The sequence below is a fragment of the Bubalus bubalis genome, chromosome 12, assembly GCF_019923935.1.
Source record: "Bubalus bubalis isolate 160015118507 breed Murrah chromosome 12, NDDB_SH_1, whole genome shotgun sequence".
Lineage (NCBI taxonomy): Eukaryota > Metazoa > Chordata > Mammalia > Artiodactyla > Bovidae > Bubalus > Bubalus bubalis.
In genome coordinates, this window is record NC_059168.1 from 21,376,009 (window position 1) to 21,401,740 (window position 25,732).

Consider the following 25,732-nt stretch of genomic DNA (forward strand, 5'->3'; position numbering starts at 1 on the left):
AAACATCACTCTAAAATCTTTAAGTGGACTAGCATTAAAATATCACAAAATATGGTGCATGATAGCCATGTGGATTCCCATACATCCCCACGTGAATCAAACGACAATAATTTTGATGAAGAAACAACTGAGAGACTCTAACCTGCCAGACTTAATGCTATAATTTCTAATTCCCAGGACCTGAAATTCAAGGAAAGTCATTGGAAGGGACCTTAAGTAGGAATATATTCCATTCATTTCCTGCCATACACATGACAGCTGACATTAAAAAAAATTAATAAATCTCTACTGGCAAATCTACCATGAAATGACATTGAAACAGACTTTTTCTAAAAATCTTAGAAAATTTACAAAAATCTTTTTGTAAAAATCTTAAATTCTAATACCAGTATCAATCACTATCAAGAAATGTATCTTTGTGTCAGTTTATTTTTATGTTGCTATTTAAGTATGTTGAATTCTGTATTTTCTAGTTTTTTAATGAACGATTTATAAGTCTTTACAAACTAAGATATATATTATATATATGTATATATAGGAGGTCTCTAAGGCACATAATATTGACACAAAACATTAAATTGCAGATGGAAACTGTTCACTAAGCCATCAATAGATAGCTGCTTTTCTCATATATAGAGATGACTTAGGAAATTTTTTTTATGCAAATTATTGTACTTTTAAATTTGCTTAGTCCTAATGTAGGCTATAGATCAAAATAGTTTTATCTTATTTTTAGAAAATAAATATTTGAATTTTGATTTTATAGTGTCATGCAGTTCAAAATAATCATTTCAAACCTAACAGACACAATTTTATAAAGTTACTATATTGTACATGTTTTCTATCTTAAACTTCCAAATTAAGTTAAAATTTAGGTTTTGAACTGCTTTAATCATAAGCTGACAACCAAAAGTTAGAAAATAAAAGCCCATTTAGCATCTAAATCGCATTTTTATGTGAGTTAATACTGTGTTTTATTTTAAAAGCTTATGCAAGTAGGTAGGATTTTTGGCCTTATTGATTTTTTGCTTTTTGGTTACAGGGTAATTTTATACAGATTTCTTACTAGAAGTCCCATTCCTTTAGGGTTAGAGGTGAAAGAATTTTCAAGGTATATTATTTCACTATTCATTATATCATCCATCATTATTTATAACAAATCTATAATATATGTAGGACAAATCTGATTCCCATTTAAGAGAAGAGGAAACAAATACATAGAGATTATATATGTTATGTCCTGCAACGAAAATTTCTGCCTAAAAATATGTAGACACTGCTGAAAGGGGAAACCTAGTCCTACAGAGGAAAACAAACTTACTATGCTTTGAAATAAATTTGTGTAAGTGATGAAACTCAAATTTACTTACCTAATTTTACATGACCATTATCCGTTAATAGAATGTTAGCTCCCTTCAAAGTGAGAACATTTTAGTTACAGTAGGAAACATTTTATCAGACCGCACATATAATACATTAAACATACACATTTAAAATAACAAATGGCAGCCTCAGACCTAGAAATACTTATGATTTAAAGTATGCCCAATTAAAATAGAAATACTGCCTCTATAGGCTGCACCCGCCTCCTCCCTGGGCAACTTTTAAATGAGAAAGCAAAAGTAAGCAGCCTCAATGGTTCAGGATGCAATCAATTATATAAGAGTAAGTTTGGGGAAGAAATATCAGGAAATCCCTTCCCACACCCCAGAGAGGAAGAAATAACCAAAATCTGCACCCCCTGATATTACTGCAGCTCTAAGAAGAAATGGGAGACATGAGGAAAAGGAAAAAAAACTAGAGGAGTGATTTCAACTTGAATTAGGCCCTAGCAATCTAGACTCTTGCAGAGTCTTCGATTTGTTCTCTCCAGATTAATTTTTTAAAATTACCGTTTATATCATGTCACCTGTAGTTATGATGCTTCCTTCCTTCCATTCATCCATCCATCTACACACCCATTTATCCCTCTTTCCCTGAGAGACTACCAGCAACCAGACACTATTTTAAGCTCTGGGGTTATAGTAACAAAAAAGTTACAGCTCTCATGGAGCTTACATCCAAGTAGGAGTGAAAGAAAATCTAAAAATGAACACACACACACACACACACACATACACACACACCACACGAATGAATGAATGAAACAACAAATGGTTCAAAGACAGACAGAGGTAAGTACTCTGAAGATAAAGCTGGAAGAAAAGTCCTCTCTAAGGCAGTGATAATTACACAGAGATTCAGATGAAGAGAGGGTAAGAGTCATGCTAAAATCTAGAACATTCCAGTAACAGCGAATACAAAGTCCTGGGACCAGAATGAACTTGACATGTTCCAGGAACTGCAAGTTTAGTGTGGTTAGAACAGAATGAGTAAAGCGAAGAGACGTGTGAAATGAGGTCAGAGAGGAAAGCAGGGGCCATATCATGCATAACTTTAATGGTCATGTTAAAAAAACTGAATATATATGGAGTATCACGGGAAGCCAATGGTAGTTTATAAGCAGAAGGGTGACAAGATCTGAGTTTAAAAGGTCACTTTGGTTGTGAGGTAGAGAACTGCCTGTAGGACCACTCAAGAATGGGAGCAAGAAGACCAGTTAGAAGGCTATTCCATAAATCCAGGTGAGATATAATAGCGACTTAGACAGGGGAGAAATAGTGGTAATGGCCAGAATCTACCTAATCAGGCCCAAACTCTGGAGTCCAGCACACAAGTTTTTGCATAATGGAGCACCAAACCTCCTGGCCAACCCGCTCTCCTAACACTCTCCTACATTTTCTTCTCTTCAATCTGTAAGATGTGGACTTTACAATCCCTGAAATGACCCCAAAATTCTGATCTCTGTATCTTTGCCCACACTGTTCCCTCTGCATAGAAAGCATTCCAACCTCCATTTCCAACAAAAATCTATCACTTCTTCCAGATCACTGAAGTGCCAATGACAGAATCTTTCTTGATTTACTTATCTTCTTAGGATCCCCCCTACCTTTGTATCCAAGGCTCTTATGTCTTTTAAGTGGCTTACGAACCATACTTAAAGCAGAGGATCTCAGCAGGTGATCTGAGAGTCCACTGAAATTTCATGCACAATTTGAAGGCATGTGCATAAGGGTATTTTCTGAGGAGAGAGTCCATGGCTTTCATCAGAGACTCAAAGAATACATGATCCACCCCTCCTCTCAAAAGGGCTAGAACCCTTCTGTTAGAGAAAACCTCAGGAAACAGAAGGGGGAATGAAAAAGCAGGAGGTAAGGTGGATGAGGGAGAAGAAAGGAGATGTCAGTTATCTTTGGAAATAAGCTGAGTCCTACCATCGGGGTGTTTTACCAAGCATGCATGGGGCACCTGCTCTCCCCTGCCAGTTAAAGACCAGCAGAAAAGGTCAAGGTTTAACTTACCCATCTTGATACATTATTAAAGACAGTTCCTTAAGACTGCCAACATTTACTAAACATCTTACAGAAAAAAACCTGAACAAACATTTTGACCAACCAGAAACTTCCTAAAGTCCGTAAATTAATGGAAGTTATGGACCTAATTTACATTTTATAAAGAAATAACCACAAACAAGATAAAATGTGTTATTAAAACATGAATCCACAATTGTACTCTTTAAAAGGCATGAATTTGATGGTATGTAAACTGTATCTCAATAGAGCTGCTATAAAAAAATAATGAAAATCTTCAAAGTATCACTCAACTTTATTATAGCAACATATTAAGACAACAAATTCATCAAATAGAATAATTGAGACAATTTAGCTCAGTTTGATCAGAATATTTTAAGAAGAAGAAGAGGGCCATTAAATAAACATATGATATATACCTTTATATCTCTGTGCATTTTTCCTTTACTGTGAAGATAGTATAATCCCTGGAGTTTCAAAAAAAAGTCAGAAACAGTAATAAGACTTTACTACAAAAAACACTCTTGGATTTAAAGTGGTTAACTCAGTAGTAGTCTCTCTTACTTATTTACTCATCACAGAAAGCTCTAGGGACAATCACTTTATTTTACTGGAATATCCAAAAAGATAAAAGAATCAAGAAAATGAAAGAGGCAGAGCTCACTCTGAACTGCTAATTTTCCTAAGACAAATAATTTTCACTAAACTCTGCTCAGTTTGAAATAACATTTTAAAAATAAATATCCAATTAGTATCAGAATGAGTTTCAATTCCATAAGAGCGTTTAATTTTCAAGACTTTCTTTGGTACTAACAGATATATAAAAATAAATAAGTAAATCCAATTTTAGGAGGTATATTATCATACTAAAGCTTTAAATAGTTTATTTGCAAATATAATGTACAAATTCAAGAATTTTCCAAACTGGAATATTTAATCCTTATTCTACTTAACAGCTTATGCACAATAATCAAACATTTAGTTTAATAAAGAACATTACTTTTCAATTAGCATTGAATTTACCTGTAGTGTTTCTCTGCTAACATATGCTATTTGCAGTTCTGAGAGAGGTCCCGTTACTATGAGAGGAGAAAATTAATGTTAATAAAATTACTCGAAGTGTGTTTTTTCAATAAAAGACAAAGTTGTAAAAGTTCCATTAAGCAACAGACTTAATATATTTAAGCTCTACTAAAATGTAAGCTCCATGAGGGCAGGAATTTAAAAAAACCTGATTTGCTCATTGTATCCCCAGTGTTTAGAACAGTGCCCGGCATGGAAAGGCTACTGAGTAAATGTTCACAGAATAAATAAAACAGTGAAATAGTCAATGAAATTAATTTACATTTTCATTTTTTACACCTGATCATAATACCTCTTAAATGTTAAAGAAAGCACGGCCAAGATGTCTAACTAGTTTTTATTAAAATTTTTTTAAAAAAACTGACATAACATGTATTATTGGCTAAGTTAAAAACAATACTTTTCCCCTAAAATTATTTGCTTTATAGACATAAAAGTACACACGTTCACTATAAAAAATTTCAATCAACAGAGATAGGTCTCTTCCTGATCCAAACCACTATTACCCAATAATAAACAAAATCAACAGTGTGGCCTATCTCTACCAGATGACTTTACACACAGATGTTTTATACAGTGCAGGTAGGCAGTGCACACACACATAAACATAAATGGAACCGTATTACACAGACAGTTCTGGAACTTGCCTTTTTCACTTATCACGACATCTTTCCATCTCTCTCTCTCTCTCTATATATATATATATAGAGAGAGAGATAGTTTAATCATATCGTAATATTTGAATAGTATTTCCTCTGTGTGCATCTGCTATGAAAAACTATGAAAAACATTCAAACAGTTTTTTTCTTTTTCACTATTAAATCACTTTAGAATATAAGAAGTAAGTTAGGTGGGAGAAACTATTCCAGAAATTGAATTAAGTCCCAACGATGAAATCAAATACTAGATAGTGATCTCCCACTTGCACAAACTTAAAACGTTTTGTAAAAATGTGTAGTTCAGACTACTTGTATTTTACAACTGTGGGAGAAAAGAATCCATTTCACTTAGATTCTTTTAGGGACAAGGCTAAATTTCAATGTCTGTGGATAAACCATATAGTAACTAATTTCTGTGGTTTATAAGCCTACTCTCATCCAGTAAGAAAGGCCTTCTTGACAAGTCTGTTCCCACAATATGACAAATAACATAACTTGAAAACCCTGAAAGTAACACCAGGTAAACATTTTAAAATAATTTTTAAAATGCCTAGCTAAGCTTATAAATATTAAGAGACTTGCTCAGAAGCCAAAAGCAAAAAGAGAAATGAAAAGCAGAATGGTAAAAATGTCAAATATTCTAGCTGTCTCTTAGGAGAAGGCCAATCTTAGTAAGCTAGGGCTTTAGTTTTATCCCCTACATGGGCACAGAAGAAACGGTTATAGGCCTGCAAAGGAAGAGTTAAAACAAACACCCACATAAAACCAGAATCCTCAAAGGGCTACATCTTCATTAAAATAGCAGATAAGCACCAGGAGATGACTAGGGATGTGTCATGGCCTGGGATCTGAACAGGGGAAAAAGATATCTTCTCTTGGAATTCATAAGGTCGCTTCTTCACTGAGGTTTAGAGTTCAAATATATATCGAAAACAATGAGGCCATTGGAGCCCTGGGGAAAATAATCCAATATTGTTGAAAGGACATTCTTTAAAGTCATATGGAACTCCCACTGAAGATGAGCTCAAAATTATGAAATCAATGAGAAAAAAATTCAACATAAATATTTAACAGAGTGTAGAAAGTTGTTAAAGGACAACATCAAACAGAAAGAAAAATGTTCAATGAAAAACAGAGACCAAAAAATCTATTATGTTGCAACAGTATAAAGTTCTAATGTTAGTTCTGCAAAGAAAAGTAAACAAAAGGAGAGAAGAAGGATTTGCCCCATTGCCCCCAGCCAAGCGGTCAAAAATATGTCCATGAATTCTTTGATACAGCCCCCTTAAGAGTTGCAACTTAATTCCCTTCCTGAGAGCGGGCTGGACAAAATGACTTGCTTCTAAAGAACAAACTGTAATGGTAGTGACAGAATACAACTCTAAGACTACATCATAAAAAGTCTATGGCTTCTTCCTTGCTCTTTGGGATCATTTCCTCTGGGAGAAATCAGCTGCCATCCTATGAAGAGACTCAAGCTGTCCTATGGTGAAATCTACATGGTAAGGAACTGAGACCTCCTGCTAATACTGATGTAAGTGAATTATCTAGAAAGTAAATCCTTCAACCTTAGTCAAGCCTTCAGATGACTACAGTTCCAGACAAGAGTTTGACTACAACTTCATGAGTGACCATGAACTAAAATCGCCCATTTTAGCAGACATTTGGTTCTTCCTAAAACCTCCATAAGACTTTCGATCCACACCAAATGGATCTTGGTATTTGTTGATATTTGGTCCTGCCCACAATGTCCTCAAGGCATTTGGTCCATGCTAAAAGATGACTGATATCAAGTCCTGTATAAAACCATGTGGCATGAACCAAACACGCTCACTGCACAGGACCAAACTGCAAGGACTTTTAGCATGGACCAAATGTCTTATGCGTGTTTTGGCCTGTCCTACAAGGCAAATCACCCAATTAAGCCATTCTTAATTCTTGACCCTTAGTAACTGTGAGATAACAAACGTTTGTTTTAAGACAATGAATTTTAAGATCAGTGTTGCACAGCAACAGATAACTAATATGGTTCACCTTTTAAGAAGATTTAAATGTAAGAAAAATCACACTGAGTAGATGATGGAATTAAGGACAGTAAGAAAAAACATAAAAATTCACTTAATGGTGCTTCAGAAATAAACAGAAATAATTTTTTAAAAGCCGCTTTAATAAAAAAAAATTGCATAATGGATCAAAACATAATTTGTATATGCCAGCAAAGAAACAAACAAAAACCCCATAAGCACTGTGGTTATTAGAAAAGTAGAACATCTCTCTGACCAACGAAAGTAATCCAGCATATTTTATACTACTCCCAATGGAATGACAACATGATGAAAGAGAGAGAGGAGAGGAGGAAACACACACACGCACACACAGAGAAATGGAAGTACACGTCTTATATGGTTATGTGAGTAGACAGCACTGTAGACCGCAGCCAAAGAGAACTATACATTGCCATGAGGAGGCTATTCGGTAGAAACCTAGGTGAAATCAAAGGAGTGAATGCAGAGAAAGAGGGTTTGGAGCTGTGTATAAGCATGTATATTCTCAGCATGTATGTCTGACAGCACGCAAGTTAACACAAGATTATTTCTTCCATAGATTCTTCATAAACAGATCAGGACCAACAAATTTATATTACTATATTATTTTCATCAGAAGGTTGATATGGAAAGATAACATGACAACCTATTTCTGTAACAACTGGCTTTCTTGCTTCCTAATGAAGAAAGCAGAATCAGACATCTAAGACCAATCATATATATCTGATGAAATTATGAAGCAATCTAAGACTAAAAAACAAGTTTGCTTCAAAAAACTAAAGATGTAAAAGAACGGATGACAAATTACAAGACAAGAATAAGACAAAAAATTGAAGGAGACCTGAAACAGAATCAATTTTGGAAATGAAAAATACAGTCACCAAAAATTAAACCCTAATGGATGTACTTATCACATGTGCACAATCAGTGAACCGGATGATGGCTATGAGTATCCTCAGTGTTCTGAGGGACTAAAAACCGGAAAATATGAAGGTGACTTTAAGAGACATGGAATGGAAATTGTAGATGGAGCAATCAGAGAAACTGAAGGAGAAACTATTTGAATAGACAGTAATTAACCATTGTCAGATTTGATAAAAGAACTAAAATCGCATACGTAAGCACTTTAAGTCCCAAGCAGGAAAAGTAATGTACGCTTAGATACTAGAAACACCAAAAATGAAGAGAAAAATCTTAAAAGCAATTAGAAAGAAAGGAAGATTACCTGCAAAGGATCAATAGTTAGCAGAAGGTACCAACAACTACACAAACTAGAAGACAATGGTCCAGTATCTTTGAAATGCTGACAGAAAACATCTGTCAGTGGAGAAAATGTGCCTATGTCTGCTTAATCTATTATTTAAGAATGAGGATCAAAGACTGAGTTTACCACCAGGAGACTTAGTTGAAAAAAACTTCAGGAAGAAGGAAATTAAATCAATAAGTAGCACAGTAGAGAAATTAATCCAAATGAAGACAATAAAAGGGGAAAATAGCTTTTAAAATTTATAACCAACTTCCAGAAACACTATGTTCTGTAATGCAAATGGTGCCAAATATTTTTCAATTTTCACCGAACCTTGAAATCAAAATGTTATTAATAAAAAGGAAAAAATTATCAAATAGAAAGAATAGCCACACTTAATAAAAATATTCTCAGAAAATAAGTAACTTTTCATAAAGCAGAAATACTCAATATTTTCATGTTTTTCCTTCTGACCTTTTTTTTTTTTTAAGTTCCCTGACCAGGGATCAAACCCATGTCCCCTGCAGTAGAAGCAATGAGTCTTAGCCACTAGACTACTTGGTAAGTCCCTCTTTCTGGCTTTCGAGGCTCTCTGGATCTGATTCCAGACACACCCCAGACATTGAGAGCGATCTCGAACCACACCTTCATGTCACTGTGCGGCCGCTTCACCCCCAGGAGCGCACATCTCTCTCTTCTTTGTACCCAAAGTTCACCGATCTTTTAAAGACCAATTTAAAGCCCACTTTCTTCATTATACCTTCTAAAGCACTTCTGGAAAATCTATTATTTCCTGTTTCCTATTCCAACTGAACTAACTATATATAAAATGCCTTCTTTAGAATTAGCAAATAATTCCACTGCATGAAGCTTTCTAACTTAGAAAGCAAATGTTCCTTTTGCCTGTATATATCTTAAATTTCCTTATGTATCCATATAGTATAATGATAAAACATACTTTCCACAAAACACTGATGTTTAATATAGTAAATAACTGCATTTTAAGAAATTCTACCTAATCTCTTTAACATACAACTTTTGGTCTTACCATGATAAATATCTTGTAAGGAACCACCTCCGCAAAACTCCATGCAAATCCAAAGTTTATCTCGCCTATAAAAAGAAAATAAGCATTATCACATTTTCATGATTAAAACTACTTGAAGTAACAAGTATTTGAAGGCTGTATGTTAATACCTTGAAAACCCACATAAATGCAATGTGCTATTTAAGAGAGAAGTTAATCTCTATGAGTAAACGAATCTTCGATACTTATGTGCTACTGTAACTCAACCTAAGGTTTTAATTCTTAAAATACACCTTTTGCAGGATATAAAGATGTCATCCAGCACATTCAAATGAGAGAAAATGTCCCTTTAGTTAAAAACTTCCCTTCCATCAGTTATCCATCTACCTTATGACTGTATTATAAAAGTTAAATGCTAATTAGAAGGTTCATACCAAAAATTATATAGAAGATTTATCACATAGAATAGCAATACATCTTAAACTACATCACTTTGATGGCGCTCTTAACAACAAAACAGACAAAATGTAAATTTTACCCTCATATCTAGACTCAACAAAGATCTTTCAAAAATAACCTTTCTTAAAAATTTATCACTTAGAACAAAAGAAAAGAAAAAAAAAACTATCACTCACTTGTCTTTAGTAGAATTTCTCTTTCACATTTACATTATAAGACAGCATAATCATAAGTCACAGGAGAAATAATTAGCAAAGAAATAATTGCTTATTCCTTTGTTCATTCCTTTGTTGAATCATTAATTACTTCATCTCAAAACATACCAGGAAATGTACTATTCTTCGGGGCCAGAGATGAGCAAGCTCAGTCTAACACAGAAGATTCTGCCTTCATAACAGAGACATAATAGAGACATATGTCTGTCTCTCTCACCCCTGTATCGATAGTGCCTAGGTATCCAGCAAATGAGTATTTATTCTATAAATGAATGAATACATGAGTGAGTGAAAGAATAAACAAACTGATTAGATCCAGGGTCAGCAAACTATGGCCAGTGGGCCAAATCTAACCTGCTGCCTGATTCTGCACAGAACAGGAATTATGAATGGTTTTCACATTTTTAAATGGTTGGGTGAGGGTTGTCAAAAGAAGATTTCTTGACATGACAATTATATGAAATTCAAATTTTAGTGTCCGTGTAAAGTTTTATTGGAACATAGTCAAACTTGTTCACTTACATATTATCTGCGGCTGATTTTTGTACTAAAAGCAAAGGTGAGCTATTGTGATAAAGAGAAACACACAAAATCCACAAAACTTAAAGTGTTTACTATATGGTCATTTACAGAAAAGGTCTGGTGACCCCTGGACAGAATTATAGTTTGATTAATGGACAATCCGGCCTTGTATAAGTTCTGCAAGAACCTAGAGGTAAAATAACTAGCAAAGTTAAGGGATATTTAAGAGAGGAAAAAACATTTGAGTTGAGTCTTGAAGTTAAAGTAGGAACTCACTGACAAGAGACATGGAAAAGGTCTGTGCAAAAGAATGAAAATCTGAAAGAAGACCCACATTTGAGAGACTGTGGATGATTTAGCATGAGCTGAACTCAGGCTACCTGAAGAGAGAGTGCAAGACATGAAGCTAGAACGGGCTGAGGTCATACTGTAAAACAACGGTCTGTTTGTGGATGCCTCAGTTTAGTTACCTTCACCTGGAAGGTCTCTAGTTTGTCAGTGTCTCTTAAAATGTGGCACCCAGAGTTAAGTACTATTCGGAGGAGTGCACGTGAAAAGTGAAAGGTGCTCAGTCGTGTCTGACTCTGCGAAATTCTCCAGGCCAGAATACTGGGGTGGGAAGCCTTTCCCTTCTCCAGGGCATCTTCCCACCCCAGGTCTCCCACACTGTAGGCAGATTCTTTACCAGCTGAGCCACAAGGGAAGCCCTCAGAGTAGTACATGAACAGTATACTAACAAGTGGACACGTATGGCAGTGCTGGTGTGATGAAGCAGACCTGAGAGGTGAGCTGACCTGGTTGGGTACGATGGACGATGCACCATGTAACAAGCGAACACAAACTATTAAAGAGTGTGGTCAGCAAACAAGAGTACAAACTGCCATGATTCTACAAAGTTGAAGAGACTGAAGCCCAGCGAAAGAAATCAGGACCTCACATTTACAGCTGGTCCACGCACCGATGAAACTGAGACATGGCAGCTGATGGTAAAGTATGACCTAGCTGGGCTTCTTAAGTGGCTCAGTGGTAAAGAATTCACTTGCCAATGCAGGACACGTGGGTTTGATTCCTGGGTTGGGAAGATCACCAGGAGAAGGAAATGGCAACCTACTCCAGTATTCTTGCCTGAGAAAGCCCATGGACACAGGAGCCTAGCAGGATACAGTCCATGGGGTCACAAAGAATCAGACATGACTTAGCGACTAAACAACAAGAAGTGAGGTTACTAATGAGCTTATGCTATGCTATGCTAAGTCACTTCAGTCGTGTCTGACTCTGTGTGACCCCATAGATGGCAGCCCACCAGGCTCCCCCATCCCTGGGATTCTCCAGGCAAGAACACTGGAGTGGGTTGCCATTTCCTTCTCCAATGCATGAAAGTGAAAAGAGAAAGTGAAGTCGCTCAGTCGTGTCCGACTCTTAGCAACCCCATGGACTGCAGCCTGCCAGGCTCCTCTGTCCATGGGATTTTCCAGGCAAGAGTACTGGAGTGGGGAGCCATTGCCTTCTCCACTAATGAGCTTAAGAAGTAATTTTTCCACTGGTGACATGAATAGCTATGTATACTGCTCAGAATTACCACCTGGCACCTCTCTGCACCTTTGGTTGCACAGACAGGTGTAAGACTCAGGCAAGTCCATCAACCAATATTCTTTGAAATGATGCTGAGACTATAATTCAATATGTATAATGCAGGATTTCATAGCCTGATCTCTCTAGACTGAATCCTTTCTTTAGGACAATGGTTTTCAAAGTATGGTCTGGGGCCCTCTAAGAGTGCCAGAGATCCTTTCAGTGGATCAGCAAGGTTAAACCCATTTTCATAACAACACTAAAAATTACTTGCCCTTTGCACTCTTTTTTGAGAATACAGTGGAGTCTTCCAGAGGCTGCAGAAGTGAGATGATGATGTAAGTCCTCTGATGGCTACTGGGATATGTGCTTATGTATTCTTGTTTCATATGCTTCTCAATTTTATCTCTAATATAATAAGTATCAATAGATATGATCCATAGAAACCAAAGCTCTTTGGGGTACTCAATAATTTTTAAGAGTGCAGAAAAAAATGAGCTCTCAGACCAAAATGTTTTGAGAACTACGGCTCTAAAATATTTTCGCATCTGCTGCACATGAATCTGATGTAAAATTCCTGTTGCAAGTGATTATGCAAACAGGCAGCAGGGACTTCTCACATCTTACAAAAACTGGCTGAACGGCTGTTCTGGGATCTGCTTAGGATAAACAGAAATAACATGTAAACTGCTTAGTAAAGGACCTCGAATTTAATAAGCCCAATAAATGTTAAGCCATTTCTACTTTTTTTCTTATATTTCATCTTGTTGGGCAGTTATTTACACTGCTTACAATGCTCCTAGAACTCAGAGAACGTGTAAATAGATAAAACTGCCCTTTTCTAAGAGGAAAAAAAAATAGAAGAGAGATGGGATTGATTTGATGTAACTTCTTACTAAAGTTGTGTTAATCACCACTTCCTTCTTATAAGTGCTAATTATGTGATTAATTATCTTAGATGCTTGTTGGGGACAGATGACTGACAAGTTTAACGGTCTATATTTTCTAGAAATCACCTTTTCCTTTCCAAATTGGTCAATGTGATCACTGATCTTTTGACATCTCTCCTTTTCGTCAAAAGGCACTCACTGACAGTGGATGACCATCGTGTCTGCTATATTTTCAGTACAGTAATGAGATATACTTTATATAAATCCAAAAAGGCTTGGATTCAGGTAGTGTCTAGTGTTCTGTAATTATCTACTCATCTATCTGTGCTTTAATTCCTTCTTAATAATGCTTTTCCTACCCTTGCTACTTTGAAAACAATTCTCCTTTAGTAAGGAAAATGGATGTAGGAAATGAGTTCTCTGCTTTTTAACATATTTCAGTATTACACCATCCTCTCCTTGAAGTTGGTCTACTCCTTTGCCCACCTGGCTTAAAAGTACAATTTTCTCTTCATTCTATGGGAAATGACTTTCCAACTTACACACTGAGGGAAAAAATTGTAATAATACATTTAAAATTTTACTTTTCAAGAGGTATAAAATACTTCACCTTTATAACTCTCTATTTAGTTAACTCTGCTATTATAAAAAATGCTTGAATATTCTGAGTTTATTAGAAAAATGACTTCCATCTGTTCCATGAATGTCCCTCTTGTGATGGTGAATGTTCATTTGCTTTTGGTCATTCACCAAGCCATCTGCCTAACAGGAAAGGGCTTGAACCATGTTAGTCCACTTTATGCAGGCCAATAAATTATAAAATGTTTGTCTGTGGGTATTTGGGACTGAAATACAATTAATCACTGAAGTAAATATATGTGTCTCTTAATTCCCTGACTCAACAAATCCTTAGAATTCTTCTTTCTTATCCTCTAAAATCATTGTTCTATTTGACAAGGAATAGAAAAATAAATAGGGGCAAAATTCACTATTCTCACCTTCTAGTTCAGTGTTTACTAGAGTATATATTTCATTGAAGAGTTTATCATTCCTATCAATACAACAGGCCTTTTAACCTTCCCACACTAATTGAACAAACTAAGCATAATTATTTATATATTTTGCCCAAATATAAAAATGTTTTAAAAGAAAAAATGTGAGCATGATCACCAAGGATAAACAGTTCTTGAATGTCTGCTACAAATTGGCACACCAAGTCATTCCTCCCACCCCATGTGAAAAATATAAAGTTCACTAACTGCTGGGTGTTTTAATTTAGGATAACTTATTTTAATGTGAGCTGAATTTAAAATGTTTTGGTTCATTTTTAAACATATGCAAACAAAAAAAAATGACTGCCTTCCAAAAAAGGTATATGGAACCCATCCACCTGCTTCCCCTTTAACAATGAGGGGTAGCTATGTATTCAGGGGATACAAGGTGACCTATTTCTCTGTAATTCTACCTAACAAGCCCCAGTTTGGCATAATATCTGACCAAGAATAGACCATAGGACAGCAGCTCTATGTGAAGCATGCTCCCTCAAAATTAACGGCTGGACAGTGAAATGAGTTTTAGAAATGTCATATATTAGCCTTCTCTTGGAAATTAACAATGCCACTGATATTTAAAGGGCTCTGAGAAAACCAGTGGGGTTGGGGAAGGCAGAGTACAAGGAGAAATGGAAGGAGGAGATGCAGGAAAGGGAGGAATGGGTGGGGAAACGAGGGCGAAGAGAAGAAAAGGGGGAGGAAGGGAGACGGAAAAAGCTGGGAAGGGGAGAAGAGAGAGCAGGAAGAGAACAAACAGCAGAAGGCGCGAGGGAAGACGAAGAGAAAGAGGAAATACAAATTCTCTGATTTGCTTCACCCCCAAATTATTTTTTCCATAAACCCACATATGAGCACCCCTCAAAACAAATGTTCGGTAGAAATACCTGAGCAATACTGGTGTAATAAAGTACCTTGTAAGGTAGTTCCATCAAATCTCTCACACTTAAAGAGGACTATTAGGGATTACCTGGTGAAATTCGAATGAAATATCTTAGTTTAACTGACAGTTTTGTATTAATGCTAATTTCGTAAGTTTTGACAAATGTCCCAGGGTTATGCAAGATGTTAATATCAGATAAAGCTGAGGGAACGCTTTGTACTATCTTGGCAACTTTTATGTAAATCGAACATATTCCAAAATTAAGTTTCTTTTTTTAAAAAAAGATGTGTGCACTAAGTCGTTTCAGTCATGTCTGACTCTTTGTGACCCCATGGACTGTAGCCTGCCAGGTTCCTCTGTCTCTTTCTCCAGGCGAGAATACTAGAGTGGATTGCCATGTTCTGCTCTAAAAAAGAGTAACTAGGTATAAATTAAAATGACTTAACTGTAATTTTAATTTTCATAGTGTGAACATTCAAAAAGGCATTTTTAGTTAAGATTCTGTGGTTTCCCTGGCAAGTCCTCTCTCTGGCTCTAGAAAAAAAATTTCTTCCACTTTCTGTACAACTCAAGAGACTACCATCTCTTTCTTGGATTACTGTAATAAATATACTGTATAAAATTAACTGACTCCTTGTCTTACTCTCCTTCACTCCAAGTTCCTCCCGCACAGAATATACTATCTCTGAGTTAAAGCCTTCCAACAAATATGCTCTACACTTATAGCTCTTAATTAAGGCATAAAAGGTTTCTTTCTTTGCCTAAATCTCCTCGGCCTTACCTTCTGAACTACACCCTTTCCCCTTAAGCTTTAATGTGAGATTGTTAGCTGTCTCCTGAACACTTCATGATTTTTTCATGCATGCATTTCCTTTGTCAGAAATTATAATCTTCTATACACATGCACACACCACGGTAAATGCTTACTAACCCTTTAACACCATTTAGGAATCATATCATTCAAAGAGCTCTCTCTGATTCGCTTTAGCAAAATCAGATACTCTACCATCTTTACCACTTTGTAACTGACATCAAAATGATTATTGTACTTAGCATATTGTGTGCTAAGTCCCTTCAGTCATGTCTGACTCTTTGCAACCCAATAGCCTGTAGCCCGCCAGTCTCCTCTGTCCGTGGGATTTTTCAGGCAAGAATACTGGAGTGGGTTGTCATGCCCTTCTTCAGGAGATCTTCCTAACCCAGGGATTGAACCCAGGTCTCTCATATCTCCTGTACTGGCAGGCAGGTTCTTTACCACTAGCGCCACCTGGAGGGCCCCACCTAGCACGCTGCTAAGTCGCTTCAGTCGTGTCTTGACTCTGTGCGACCCCATAGACGGCAGCCCACCAGGCTCCTCCATCCCTGGGATTCTCCAGGCAAGAACACTGCAGTGGGTTGCCATTTCCTTCTCCAATGCATGAAAGTGAAAAGTTAAAGTGAAGTCGCTCAGTTGTGTCCACCTAGCATATCATGTTGCAATTATTTGCTCATGTTTGTTTTTTCTATTCGATAATAAGCTCCTTAAAGGCAAGGGCTGTTTTACGTATCTTAACATCTCCAGAAATCAATACAGCACTCCAGACATGCTAAGAAATAATATAAAAACACTTTGTAAGTGGTGGTGATTTAGAAGTATATTATTACTGTATATTAAATTATGTTCAAGTACGTTAGATTTCAAAGGTTTAAAATATCTCATCATCTAAATAAAATTGTTTTTACAATTCTGGCTCTGATCCTCCAAAGGCTTATCTTTTGAGGAGCATTTGCTGTTATTCAAAGGATACGCTGGGCTAAGGAAAGCTCAGAAGCAATCTGAAGTCAAAATCATAATTTGCTTAAAAGAAACAATAGTTAAAAGAAGCTTAAAAGAAGTTCTTCTGGGAATAAAGAATAAGCCTATAGTGATTTAAATCTGTTGTTTTATAAATATATACACAGAAATACATAGATAAATATATATACGAAACCAGGACTATTTACTTTAAATTTCCAAAGAAATGTTTTATATAGTCAGCTCTTATTGCATAGTATGTGTAATTAGGCACTCAATAAACACAGGCCTTTAAAAATTTTTTTTTAATTTTATATTGGAGCATAGTTAATTAGTTTTGCATTAGCTTCAGGTGTAGAGCAAAGTGATTTAGCTGTACATATATATATTTATTTAATAAACGTGAATCTGAGCAAGCTCTGGGAGACAGTGGACAGGGAAGCCTGGCGTGCTTCAGTCCACAAGGATATAAAGAATCGGACATGACTCAGTGACTGAAAAACAACAGTAACAATTTTTTTTCAAATTCTTTTCCCATTTATGCTATTACGGAATACTGAGTAAAGTTCTATGTGTTTTATAGTAGGTCCTTGTTGGAATAAACACAGGCTTTTAAGGATATTGAAGAGCAAGTAAGGAAGGCACCATCAAGAATATTAGGCTCCTGTTTTACAGGAGGCTCAGTCTTGAGATTTCCTTGGAAAGTGATCATAGCTCACTATAATCCTGTTATAAAATATGCTTCTGAAATTAACTATATGCTGGTCATCTATTCAGTAAATTCAAGGGTTAAGTGTAATTTTCTGGAGGGGAAATTTATTAACAAACCACACTAGTTCAATTTCCTCATTTTTTGGCCTAAATTTGTTATACTAGGCTACAATGGCAACAAGATAGAAGAAAGTCACTAAGAACAATATATATTTTAGAGCGTTTGTATCAAGTTCAAGCAAACAAGCTCCTTGCCTTCTGTAAAATCATTCAGTAATGAGAAAGAATCCAAGAAACCATGTTTCCTTGGAGACTAAATCTGCCCTTTCTGGACTATGTAATACCTATACCTAAAAGAATGCTGGCGAGGTACCTGCAAAGCCAGGTTTAAATCCCAGTGCCTACAATGAGTAGCTGGATAACCTGAAGAAGTCATTTATCCAGCACTCCATCTTCTCATCAGTTAAAAAAAAGCGTGGGCTAAAGTGACAAGACCTCTTAGTCCCTTCCAGCTCTAACACCCCACAAGGCTAGTGATCATTATCCCACAGTCTGAATTTGGATGGGTCTAGACTTTACCTAGGGAAGCAGGGAAGAATTTATTGAAGAAAAGAGAAAGAGAGGATTAATAGCTATTTTATATTAATACCACCATTTGCTTTCATATTATTTTCATCAGCTATACAAGTTACAGAATAAAACTATCTACTTAAACCAATAGTACTGGGGATTCCCTGGTGTTTCAGTGGTTAGGACCTCGAGCTTCCACTGCAGTGGGCATGGGTTTGGACCTAAGATTCCACATGTGTTGCCGTGTGGCAAAAAGAACAAAAAAACACAACAAAACTCCCAAAACCTACCACCAACAAAACAACAAAAAAATCCCCCTAAAAAATCCCAGTATTCCTATGCCAAATCATTCAACTCCAAATGAACACAGCCTCACTTAAAAAAAAAAAAAAAATAACCTCAATTTTGTCGGTTTCATTATGGTTTCTGGACAGTTTTGCCCTTTGCATTCTTATATTCAGATTAAAATAAAAGTACCCTCTTTAAAAAAAAATCCATCCAGTTATACACATAACAGATATTCGCACACTTTTCTGTATGTATGTTATCTTTCAATTTTAAAAGCTTACTTTTAAAAAAAGGGTATTCAAAATATAGTCAGAATACATGTTTCCTGAAATCTAAAAGGAAGTACTATTTTTGTTAGGCATAACCTCAAACTGGCTCTCTTGCAGCAAGTCTCAAAGTTAAGGTTAAAGAGTATGTGACTACAAACTTGTGCTCTTTTGCCCAAAGCCTCAACAAAAATGGATACAAACTCCAAAGGAATTCTGCATTCTGGTAACAAGATCAAATGTTCTGCTGCTTAACCTGTGTGAGAAGGCTCCTGCCTAAGGAAGCCAAAAAGTCTAATGTCCAATTTAGTGTAACATGAGCTTGGGGGATTTTCTGGGGCAGGGCAGGTGGTAAGATGTGAAATGTTAGAAGTTTATCTGGTCAGCTCTTTTGCCAAGAAGTAGAAAGGCCAAGTCAAAAGTCATGTGATTCATGAGCAGAGTATCACAAAAAGCTTCTGTAAATAATTTGAAATGAGACTGGGAACTAAATACTTGGTAGGAAACTCTCTCAAACACCTTAGTCGTAAAACTGGAAGAATATTTACCAGAGTAAAATTGTTAACAGCATTGTTGAAAAAAATCAAATAAGGCACTGACCTGATGGTATTCAAAAAATAGCTAATAGTAATAGCAATTGTACCAATAATAGTAGTAATAGCAGTTAACATTTATCAAGCATTTATTATGTTGTAATCATTGTTCTAAACACTTGTATTTACCGATTACCCTCATTTACTATCACATCATGTACCTGTTATTATTATCTGCATTTTAGAGATGAGCAAACAGAGGCACAGAGTGATTAGGTAATCTGCCATAATCACACAGTTAGTAAGTGATGGTGTCAGGATTCAACCAACCTGATTCCAGAACTCTAGGCTCTCTAAACTAGCAACTATATTACTGTCTCTTTCACAAAAAGACCACCCCAAGGTTGACATGTAAATGGGTACAGCTATCTTGGAATAACAGGTTAGACTGTGGATGGTCCCATACTTCTAGAAGGCTCAGGCCATGTTTGAGAAATACTCAGTTTAATGTCTTTGGGGAAACCCAGAAACTCTTAAATTACCTATTCTTCCTTGGAGGAAGAAAACTTTGTAATACTTCTCCCAAATGAGTCTAAGCAGGGTCATTTTGTTAGAACCAAGAATAGTAAAACAAATTGTTTTGAAATAATTTTAACATATTGATAGCAATCGATTATTTGTATCATGAGTTTAAAAGATTTTAAGAGACTTCTTTGAGCTGATAACAGTAACTGCCTGTGCTGGGTCTGTCCATAAAATAAAAACGGATGCAGAAACGGTTGTTAGAGTATTGTCTGAACCACTCACCATTAAAGCAGTTTCAACTTGGTTGTTAAAGAACCCATTCAAAATGTTTAATAGTCACTGACCTGGGGATAGTACCTGTCCCTATGTGAACTAAAGTCTCCATTAAACCCACCCTTCGACCTCAATGAAGGTGGGCAATCAAAGCTGTCCAAGAGTAGTTAGAATCAAGAAGAGTTGGTCTGGCTGGCTTTTCACAAGCTGGAAAGAAGAGAGGGCAGAACTGCCCAGTCTTTTCCATATGCTGTGCCTGCATCAGAAGAGGAGAAGTGTTTTGTACTTGGCTCATAGATGGAAGGGGCGCTGTAATAAGTTACATCCTTATCTTACTTACCCTACAATGTATGGGAACCAAACAGGAGTTTTGTTTTTTTTTTTTAATACCTAAGAAAACATTCTGCAATCCCCCCTTTTGGAAGGAACCTTGAAAACAATTAGGTCACAGTATTCAACTTATAACTACATACAGAAGTGAATAAAACACAAGATTTGACCTTGAGGTCATCCCCTATGGAATACGATCTGGGAAACCCAGCCTGGTCCTGCCAACCAAAACCAGGGGCGGTAAATTCAGTCTTTCTAAGTTCACTTTAGGACCTGGGAAAATAAGAAGCTAGTGAAATAATTATAATTCGTAGTCCTTTGGATAAAACGAAAGGAAGGGATGATGCAATACTCTGAGGATAGAAGCACAAAAGAAAAAAAAAAAAGGTTCTAATAAAAACAACAGATATACTCTCTAAATTCACCCAAGACTAGAAGAAAGGGGCATGTACAGAATGGTTTATTTAGATCTCTACCATAGAAAGACTAACCATAGAACTTTTTACTTGTGAAACTACATCCAGAATTCCCAAGAGTACAACAGACATATCACAGACTGTGGTACTGGTTACAGAATTAGAGAGGTCATAAAAATTCCATTCATGTGAAAATATTGTATCTCCAAAGCATGAAGAAATATACAAAACATGGTACTTGAGCTAACTTAATTTTGTTAAATGGAGTAAATGACAGAAATCATTATTGCTTTTCATAAGGGAAACAAACAATGTACCTGAGATAGCTTCCAAAATAAGCAACAATATTTGGGTGTTTACAGTCTTTCATCATAATAATTTCTTGCTGCACAACTGCAAAGTCTTCTCCTAGAATAAAAAATAAGCATGTTGAATATTTAGTAGGTAAATTTCAAAATGTCAATTTGTTTCAAAACATAATAAATTATGCTGATATTATTTTTAATGATAACTTCAGTCTTTTCTTGACAGAAAGTAAAGTACAGCAATTAAAAGTATGAACTCTGGCCCCAGACTGTGCGGATTCGAATCCTAACTCTGTCCCTGACGAAGCTGTGTGGACTTGGGCAAATTACTTGATCTGTCTGTGCCAATTTCTTCCTCTGTAAAATGGGGATAAAAAATAATAATAACCTATCTCATAGGGCTGTTGGAAGGGTCAAGTGAACTAATGTATGTAAAATGTTTAGAACAGTATCTTGACACAAAGAAAGCATTAGAGATAAGCATTTACTATTATTACAATTATGCCCTGGATATAGTCATCACATAATTCACTAGAAATACATTATTTTTTCCCTTTATTAGCAAATAACATTTAATTTAAGTTTACACAAAGAAGCAATTCTTTTTAAAGATAGGGTAGGAACCCTTAGACACCCAGACTATCAAATGTACCTCCACAGTTCTCTGTGTAGAGTTGAGCGGCCTTTAGCAGTACTGGGTTACCAGGTGGTCCCCACACACAGGCCTATCCCGTATTTGAGTGCCTTGTCCCAGGTGTACTGGGATGTAGAATGGGATTGTATTTAAGCCTGGTCAGACTGTAAGCAAGTAATCTCTCCCCTTCTACTCCTTTCCTCCTTGCCCAAATTCTTCGAAATAAGATCTGGCAATCCTATAACAATGTCACACACTATGCCTCCTGAATGTACACTTGTCATGAGAGAAAAAGAACTGCCATGAATGCAAATGTGGTAAACCAGAGACTATGCAGAAAAAGAACATGTAGAAGTGCTTACATTTAAATCAAAGCAGCTTTTTATTACTAATTCAGTTTTTAAAGCATTATATACTATGAAAAATCTGATTAAATGAATATTAGTGGCAAAGTCAAAAATAGGCTTCCCAAACCAGTCTAAATCATAAAAGCAAGGGTGTAATGAGAAGCCCTGACATTTCTGGTCTTGGCATTTTCCACCTGTAAATGTAACTGAGACCTGAAGTAGCCTAACTGTGAAACATGAACTCAATACAGTCCCAGTCACAGGGAAGAGGTAGAGAAGAGATAGTATGTCAGATTTGTCATTTCTGCACTGAAATGAAAATCAAAGATCTCCAAAGGGAGAGTAGCAAATTTTTATATCTTCAAAATTTCAAAAGAAAATCACTAAACCAGGAGGATATTCTGCTGGGTTTACTTTCCACTAGTAAGAATTCTTGATTTTCAGTATATTAGGAAAAATCCAAGATAAAAATAATAAAGCCATAATGAGACTAATACCAATTTTCAGGGATACAGTAAATACTTTGTAAGCTCTAAATTTTGCTTTTTCACATGCCTCTTGATTATCCCTTTCCCCAATCTGTAACTGGGTTACAGGAGATCAAAGTTGAGATAAAGTTGACTCCAGGACTTTAGTTTAATGGTTAGAGGAAAGCTGCTCTCTTTTGGGGGGCAGCCCTGAAGTTGTTAGTCATCACACAACCTCTAAGGGAGCCAGAATAATACTGATCTGCAGAAAACAGCAAGAAGAAACAAAAAAAGGGGAGAAGGGGAAAGGCATGTGACAATGTAATTAAACTTGGAAATCTCATCTGCCTTGGTCATTTTCAGATATACCTGTTCTTGATCAATAAATTCCCTGTAGCTTCTGTCACACCTGCAAGCATCAGTGCATCAATGTCTGCGTGTCTCCATCCTCAATGGACTGTGACAGCCTCCAGAACAGGATGATGCTTTTATGATCTTTGCATCCCTAGCACCTAATATGTAATCAATAATACGCAGCTGTCTGAATGAATCCATGACAGAACATAATGCCTCTACCTCATGACTCTAAATCAGGAACATCGGCTTTTGGTTTAATTTCATCCAGTTATTAGCATGTTTTATACAACTGTTTGCTTGCTGCTAAGTCACTTCAGTCGTGTCTGACTCTGTGTGACCCCATAGACGGCAGCCCACCAGGCTCCCCCGTCCCTGGGATTCTCCAGGCAAGAACACTGGAGTGGCTTGTCATTTCCTTCTCCAATGCATGAAAGTGAAAAGTGAAAGGGAAGTCGCCCAGCTGTGTCCGACTCTTTGCGACCCCATGGACTGCAGCCCACCAGGCTCCTCCGTCCATGGGATTTTCCAGGCAAGAGTACTGGAGTGGGGTGCCATCGCCTTCTCCAGTTTGCTTGCTACTCCTGTGCTTTTACTAAAACCTATGAGTGACTTTAAGTCTTCAACTATCTCCCAGGAAATGCTGATACAAAGTGCTTCCTTTTTATCCTATTAAGTCAATTCCTGTGATTAGGACAATGGCCAAATGAAATTCAACATTTTTGTGGGGAAAAAAAATCCAAAGGAAAAAAACTCACAATTTGATTTTTAAAGGTAACTGAAAAAGGTAGATTTGAGAAGGAAAAAAGAAAGCAGTTTATTACATTAATTAATCCAAAGGAGCCTAACAGACTTAAAGGACTTTCTTCAAAGTTCAAGAGAAATATTCCAAAGAATAAATTAACAGCCCTCCCTGCCTAAATCTTAGCATACCTAACTGGATACTGCAAATTCTTTCCAATTTTGAGAGTCTAGGAGTTTTTGGTAAAATTTTTAGACATGAAAGTGAAGAATATATCTTCCAGAGGACGGCAAAAATAAAAACAAAACCTAATTGAGAAAAATAGGCAAGCCTAGAAGTAGAGATCATGAATAAACCAAGTAGGCAGGCAGAAAAATACAAACGAATACATGCAAAGTTCTCAGAATAAACATGGCACATACCAAGTGGTAAAAAATGTTAACTATTTAGTAGGCTGAATAACGGCTCCAAGGAGAGCCAGATGCTAACCTCTGAAACCTGTGAATGCTACCATATATGGCCAAAAGAGGTTCGCAAGTGTGATTAAATTAAGGATCTTGCAATGGGGAGATTATCCTGAATTATTTGGGTGGGCCCTCTAAGTGTAATCACAAGTGTCCTTTTAACAGGAGGCAGAGGGGATCACTGCTCCATTTTTTGGCTAAGATCAAATGTAAGAGGAGGGAGAGGGAGACTTGGAATGGCAATCCACTCCAGTATTCTTGCCTAAAAAATCCCCTGGACAGAGGAGGATGGCAGGCTACAGTCCAAAGAGTTGCAAAGAGTTGGACACGACTGACCGACTAAGCGCAGCACAGAGGGAGACTTGACTATAAGAAGGCAAGGAGCAAGATGCTATGCCGCTGGCTCTGATGATGGAGGAAGAGGCCAAGAATTAACAAATGCAAGGAATGTAGCTCTACAAGCTAGAAAAGGCAAGGAAACTGGTTCTCCCTTAGCGTATTCAGAGGAAAAGCACCCTTGTGGACACTCTGATCTAGACCCAATGAAACACACTCTGGACTTCTACATTCCAGAACATTAAGAATAAATCTGCGCTGTTTCAAGTCATCAAGTGTGGGATTTGCAAATGTAGCCATAGGAAATTAACACGTAATTACTATCAACATTATGTGCGACAGAGCTGACTAGCCACTCACAAAATATCTGCGCTCTCCCTTTCATGGTAGGGAAGTTACTGCTGGGAGGCAATCAGCCAGTCAAAAGACAACAACTCCCTGTCAACATGATGTGCCCAGGAGACTAGTTCTCGCCAATGGGATGTGGGCAAAAAAAATATGCCCTTTTCCTGCTCTTTGTTTTCCCATTAGCAGGCTACATGACACTGTGAGGTCCCAGAAAATGTGAGAAGTCTGGGTCTCTGAGTCATCATAAGAAAAATTTCATCCAACAACTTGAACATCCGCTCTAAACTATGACATAAACTTGCAATAAAAACTTCAGTTCAGTCGCTTAGTCGTGTCCGACTCTTTGCGACCCCAGGCATCCCTGTCCATCACCAACTCCCAGAGCTTACTCAAACTCATGTCTATTGAGTCCGTGATGCCATCCAACCATCTCATCCTCTGTCATCCCATTCTCCTCCTGCTTTCAATCTTTGCGAGCATTAGCGTCCTCTCAAATGAGTCAGTTCTTCACATCAGGTGGCCAAAGTATTGTAGTTTCAGCTTCAACATCCTTCCAATGAATATTCAGGACTCATTTCTTTTAGGATTGACTGGTTGGATCTCCTTGCAGCCCAAGGGACTCTCAAGAGTCTTCTCCAACACCAAAGTTCAAAGCATCAATTTTATGGCACTCAGCTTTCTTTATAGTCCAACTCACATCCACACATGACTACTGGAAAAACCATCGCTTTGACTAGATGGACCTTTGTTGTCAAAATAATGTCTCTGCTTTTCAATATGCTGTCTAGGTTGGTCATAGCTTTTCTTCCAAGGAGCAAGCGTCTTTTAATACCATGGCTGCAGTCACCATCTGCAGTGATTTTGGAGCCCAAGAAAACAAAGTCTCTCACTGTTTCCATTGTTTCCCCATCTATATGCCATGAAAAGATGGGACCGGATGCCATGATCTTTGTTTTCTGAATGTTGAGTTTTAAGCCAACTTTTTTTTA

The 25,732-nt window shown here is 36.8% G+C and overlaps 1 protein-coding gene across 6 annotated transcripts in view; it reads right to left on the bottom strand.

The window, feature by feature from the left end:
• Positions 1-25,732, bottom strand: part of MAP4K3 (mitogen-activated protein kinase kinase kinase kinase 3) — a 185,985-nt gene that overhangs the window by 70,551 nt on the left and 89,702 nt on the right. For 4 of the 6 annotated variants that reach the window (XM_025260905.3, XM_025260904.3, XM_006071208.4 and 1 more), the window contains exons 3-7: positions 21,064-21,154; positions 9,492-9,556; positions 4,434-4,489; positions 3,830-3,877; positions 1,371-1,413 (exon numbers count right to left, since the gene is read on the bottom strand). In XM_025260905.3, coding sequence (XP_025116690.1) covers positions 1,371-1,413; positions 3,830-3,877; positions 4,434-4,489; positions 9,492-9,556; positions 21,064-21,154 — 303 coding nt within the window. Of the gene's footprint in view, positions 1-1,370; positions 1,414-3,829; positions 3,878-4,433; positions 4,490-9,491; positions 9,557-20,071; positions 20,242-21,063; positions 21,155-25,732 lie in introns of those variants that run through there. The other 2 variants (XM_045162229.1, XM_044925843.2) reach the window with 2 other exon arrangements.